General features: G+C 40.3%; 1 protein-coding gene across 1 annotated transcript in view; it reads left to right on the forward strand.

The window, feature by feature from the left end:
- LOC106578265 (BTB/POZ domain-containing protein KCTD5) overlaps positions 1-5,369 on the forward strand; it is a 49,710-nt gene extending 44,341 nt beyond the window's left edge. Inside the window, exon 6 of the mRNA XM_014156926.3 lies at positions 5,061-5,369. Within this exon, the coding sequence (XP_014012401.1) occupies positions 5,061-5,090 (30 nt within the window). The 3' untranslated portion in view covers positions 5,091-5,369. The remainder of the gene's footprint in view (positions 1-5,060) is intronic.
- The last annotated feature ends 631 nt before the right edge of the window (positions 5,370-6,000 follow it).

A 6,000-nucleotide genomic window follows, 5' to 3' on the forward strand; every position in this document is an offset into this window, starting at 1 on the left:
AGTGAGAATTCCATGACAAGCTTGTCTGGATAGTGGCTTGTTCTGGATGTCTAAAAATACCACATTTTTACTAACCCTGCTTCTATGGGACAGTGATAAATGGCCCTGATTTGCTGATGTAAACGCTCATAGAGGAGTCAATTTTAAAGAAGATGGGTTTGGACTGCTGCACAGAGTAATTCATTGGTAAATGTGAATTTTGTATTTTCTGAAAAGTATAAAACATTGGTCAATTAGTTAGGTTAGGGATTGAATTAGCCTTCATTGAATCAAGCCAAGTCCTTTTTCATAGCAGTTAACATTTACTTTCAACAATTTGGTGTCTAAATCAAAAGGACAGTTCTGTTAGTGTAAAGTTATGTCAGACTACACTCAGGCCTAAGTGCATTTCTCCAGTATTACAAGATTGATGTAATGTTAGATTTGACCTTAGACCGAACCCCCCCCCCCCCCAAAATCAAATATCCATGTTAGTAGGACCTTGAACATGGGCTTGAGGATTACTGGGACAATTAGTGGGGAAGTTCATTCTCTCTGAGGGCTTTTGGATCAAAGTAGCAGGCCTAGCTGTGGGAATTACTAGTCCCATCTGCAGGTCCCCATGTGTGCCCAGTCCTCCAGGGCATGCTTCACTCACTTATTTTCATCAGGCTCCTTCTGGTCCCAGATTTGGTTATTCTATTGAATTGTTGCAAATAAGCTGCGATTTAAGGGTGTTTTCACACACAGTTTTGAGCTATAGTTCGAATCAGTTAGATTATTTGTTGTGTTGTATTCTTTTCATTACATATTGCCAAATGTCAAACTAAAATGCCCCACCAAAAAAACACGTTCATGCAAGTAATTTGTTTATTGGAGAAAAATTATAACGTGAAATCCGTCTGACTATCAAGAAGCATAACTTGTGTCCCAAACTTCATATGACTTTCGCTTTCATCTTCCGACAACATGCGAGAGAAAATGGCACAATAGCCTCTGAGATAAATGGGGGGGTGGGGAGGTGGGCAGGCAGGCAATGAGAGAAGGCATATCGGCTCGATTGCAAGTGAATCTGACTTAAAGGCTATAGCTCCAGTCTTCCCTAATCTGCATCGGATGCGCCCATAAATGCAGTGCTACTTACAATATTTCAGAAATATTAAGTTATGATAGGCTTCTGCTTGCATTTCATCAAATGCTTACAGTCAAACAACCAATATTCGGCCTCTGGTTATTTTCCTCTGTTTGGTCCAGACTGCATTCACACATGCAGCTAACCGTACCATGGTACAAATGGAATCTGACCAAGACCGCCATTTTTGTGTGAACTACGGTGCATTGTTTAGTGCGCTCCGGATAGTGTTCACACCAGTCCAAACGAACCAAACTAAGGGGGAAATCGCGCCAAAACTATTTGGTGTGAAAGCCCCCAAGAAGTCTTAGATTCAGTCAGATTTAAATGTCACATGGATGTAATCGTGTTAATACCAGTTCTAGAGATTGTATTTTCTATTGATAGGAATTTCAATGCATTTATACCACAGAAAGAGGCTTTTCGCTTGAGTTCTAAACAGCGGTTTATACACATTACATTTTTAGACTAAATGGACTTTGGTACGGAGCAAAGCAATCACAGAGACCGCTTAATAGGGCATATCGGCTCGATTGCAAGTGAATCTTACTAGATGTGAAAGTAGCCTACCTTCCGACCCGTCAATGTCCAAAATGTAGCGATTTGTTTTATTTATTTTTTATTTAACCTTTTATTTAACCAGGTAGGCTAGTTGAGAACAAGTTCTCATTTGCAACTGCGACCTGGCCAATATAAAGCATAGCAATTTGACACATACAACAACAGAGTTACACATGGAATAAACAAACATACAGTCAATAATAAAGTAGAAAAAAGAAAGTCTATATACAGTGAGTGCAAATGAGGTAAGATAAGGGAGTTAAGGCAATAAATAGGCCATGGTGGGGAAGTAATTACAATATACCAATTAAACACTGGAATGGTAGATGTGCAGAAGATGAATGTGCAAGTAGAGATACTGGGGTGCAAAGGAGCAAGATAAATAAATAAATACAGCATGGGGATGAGGTAGATAGATGGGCTGTTTACAGATGGGCTATGTACAGGTGCAGTGATCTGTGAGCTGCTCTGACAGCTGGTGCTTAAAGCTAGTGAGGGAGATTGGCAGCAGAGAACTGGAAGGAAAGGCAACCAAAGGAGGAATTGGCTTTGGGGGTGACCAGTGAGATATACCTGCTGGAGCGCGTGCTACGGGTGGGTGCTGCTATGGTGACCAGTGAGCCGAGATAAGGCGGGGCTTTACCTAGCAGAGACTTGTAGATAACCTGTAGCCAGTGGGTTTGGCGACGAGTATGAAGCGAGGGCCAACCAACCAGAGTGTACAGGTCGCAGTGGTGGGTTGTGTATGGGGGTTTGGTGACAAAACGGATGGCACTGTGATAGACTGCATCCAATTTGTTGAGTAGCGTGTTGGAGGCTAGAACTGTGAGTGAACACCTTTTGAGAATCAAGTCCAAGAGGTGTAATAGTAGTCAGTTGCTAGGTTTCCATCCAATTGGTGACAAATTTTAGTGCAAGTTTTCTAAAAATCTGCATAAAGAAATTGGTGCATGCGCTCTTGACAACAGTTCGCTGATAAAGTGGACAGGGTAGGTTATATGATGGAGGGATGGATAAGAGCAATATCATTTGTAATTGGCAGCCAAGCATAGATCATGTCACCAGCATTCAAATAATACCCTCCAATATATATTAGAAAATTTGCATCAAGCTCATCACTTAACCACCATGAAGTTCATCATACCTTATTTAATCTGTATATAAACTCTTAATGCTTTTCCATGTGGTGGTGGTAGTACAACCTAACATCATTGCGTGACTCAAAGTTTACTTCTACATGATGGCTTATTTTATTTCAATATTTGCGCATAAAGGAGTTTCCACCGCAATTGTCGCAAAAACAATTTCACCGACCAAAAAATTATCCTACTTTGTCTAGAATGTTTTGTCGACAATGGGAAATTTTACACACTTCTGCTGTTTCCATCAGCCCTGTTGTGAGTTTTTATGCATCAGGTAATTCATTTGCATGGAATGGTTGGATGGAAACCTGGTTAGTGATGCATCCCCAGTCGGAGAGTCTTCATTGGACAGGTGTTAGTTAGTTGGTTGGTTGGAAGGTGAATGTTTTTGTAACATTTACACAACACAATCTGTTGTCGTCCCCCACTTTACCCTTGACATTTTCTCCCCATTCATTTTCGTTCTTGTAAAGACCTGTCTTCTTCCTGTGCCATTTGCATGCTGCATGTTGCTCAGAGTGAAGATGAAGAGACGGATTATGAAATGAATGACTCTGATTAGGGTTGAGCACTTATGACTCAACGGTGAGAGCTCAGCTCTGCTGCCCTCCTAACTCCTGCCCCTCCTTTCTTTCGACTCTCGTACTCTTACCTTTTTCTTTCCATAACTCCACAATGCGTCTTTGCCCTGGTGCTTGCAACCCTGGTCCATGAGAGGATTGTGTCTGGGATTTGGGTCCTGTCAGGCTTTCAGTCACTTCGTCTTTCAAATCAAATGTTATTTGTCACCTGCTCCGAATACAACAGGTGTAGACCTTACAGTGAAATGTTTACTTACAAGCCTTTAACCAACAATGCAGTTTTAAGAAAATGCCAACAAAACAAGTAAGAAGAATTGCAAATAATTAAAGAGCAGTAGTAAATAACAATAGCGGGGCTATATACAGGGGATACAGAGTCAATGTGTGGGGGCACTTGTGTCGAGGTAATATGTATATGTAGGTAGAGTTATTAAAGTGACTATGCATAGATAATAACAGAGTGGGGGGCAATGCAAATAGTTTGGGTAGCCTTTTGATTAGCTGTTCAGGAGTCTTATGGCTTGGGGGTAGAAGCTGTTTAGAAGCCTCTTGAACCTAGACTTTGCACTCCGGTACCGCTTGCCGTGCGGTAGCAGAGAGAACAGTCTATGACTAGGGTGGCTGGAGTCTTTGACAATTTTTAGGGCCTTCCTCTGAACACCGTCTGGTTCAACACACTCTTTAGGACCAAGGTTGACTACACCTGTCAAGCTTTTCATTTAGCATGTGCAAATACACTGATCATACCGAACATTAGGAAAACCTTCCTAATATTGAGTTGCAGCCCTTTTTGCCCTCAGAACAGCCTCAATTCGTCAGGGCATTGACTCTACAAGGTGTCTAAAGCGTTCCACAGGGATGCTGGCCCATGTTGACTCTAATGCTTCCCACAGTTGTCAAGTTGGCTGGATGTCCTTTGGGTGGTGGACTATTCTTGAGACACACGGGAAACTGTTGAGTGTGAAAAACCCGGCAGCGTTGCAGTTTTTGACACAAATCGGTGCGCCTGGCACATACTACCATACCCAGTTCAAAGGCACTTAAATCTTTTGTCTTGGCCATCACCCTCTGTATGGCACACAATCCATGTCTCCAGGCTTAAAAATCCTTCTTTAACTTGTCTCCTCCCCTTCAACTACTTTGATTGAAGTGGATTTAACAAGTGACATAAATAAGGGATCATAGCTTTCACCTGGTCAGTCATGGAAAGAGCAGGTGTCCTTATTGTTTTGTACACTCAGTGTATTTGCTTTATATTGCTGGCATGGATGGTGTGGTTAGCTTAGAAAACCCCTAAACATATCCTTTCCCTCTACTTGTGTGTGTGTGTGTGTGTGTGTGTGTGTGTGTGTGTGTGTGTATGTATGTGTGTGTGTGTGTGTGTGTGTGTGTGTGTGTGTGTGTGTGTGTGTGTGTGTGTGTGTGTGTGTGTGTGTGTGTGTGTGTGTGTGTGTGTGTGTGTGTGTGTGTGTGTGTGTGTGTGACCCATTTGCAGATACCAGACTTAAAGATCACATTCATTACTTCTAACATACTGTATGCCTGTCATATGTAGCTATGAGCCTGCTGTAGTATAGTTTCTTATTTACAGTTAGGTAATTGCAGGAATATGTTTTTACATTTTATTTTAACATGAACTGATTTTAATTCCTTTTGCCTTTGCAGATTCTTCAGGAGAGGGGATCCCGAATGTGAAGGATCAGTATTACAAGCTCCAGGTATAACGATGCAAACATATCATTGACGAGGAAGAACCTTTCACTCAACAGAGAAGACATTAGTCGAGAGGGACTTACATTTGTTTGTTTTTACTCCATTTTATATTTTATTATGTAAATAAGTCTGTTTACAGACTTTTTGTGCCTGTACAGTTAAACTGGATTTTTTTGAATTAGTGACAAGTTGTTTTCAACAAATGATGAATTCTAGTCATTGAAATATTTTATGCTATAAAACATGGTCATACACGGCGAATGATTCACTCAGGGGCTACTTTTGAGTTTTTCTTACACCTTCTAACTCAAGGGAATCTTGTAAGGGATCATGATGGTCTATCTATATTATCAAGCTTAAACCTGTACTGTCAGTTGTTAAAAATATTTTTTAGAGGGAAATTCATTTAGGTTTCAAACAAGTTTAATACTTCCTTAACTGGTTTATCCTCTGTATTTTTAGAGGGTACATTTTGTTTAATAAAGTATTTTATTTGGGGTAAGATATTTTAGGGAAAGGTTGGGGTTTGCTAATATTTTTTTGGAAGGTAACGGTGAAGGAATATCTTTTAATATCCTTAGGTTTTTTGATGTACATAATCTAAATTCCAATATTCATATTTAACTCGAACTGCACGTTTTGTACACTGTATAGTTAAACACAACTACAAATGTACGTTGTTGTACTGGATCTTACAAGCTAGAAAGTCTTGACAATTAAATTATGTTGACTAGAGTTTTGCGATGTTTGTACAGAGGTCTCTGCATATTAAGATTTGTAAATCAGGATTTCAATTGTTGATGCTCAATATGTTTTAGTTAGAACACACCTGGAACGTCTTTTGTAATCCAATAAGAGGAAATATACCTTGGCTCAGACGTTGACTGTTAAG

The sequence above is a fragment of the Salmo salar genome, chromosome 19 (genome assembly GCF_965601325.2).
Source record: "Salmo salar chromosome 19, fSalSal1, whole genome shotgun sequence".
NCBI lineage: Eukaryota > Metazoa > Chordata > Actinopteri > Salmoniformes > Salmonidae > Salmo > Salmo salar.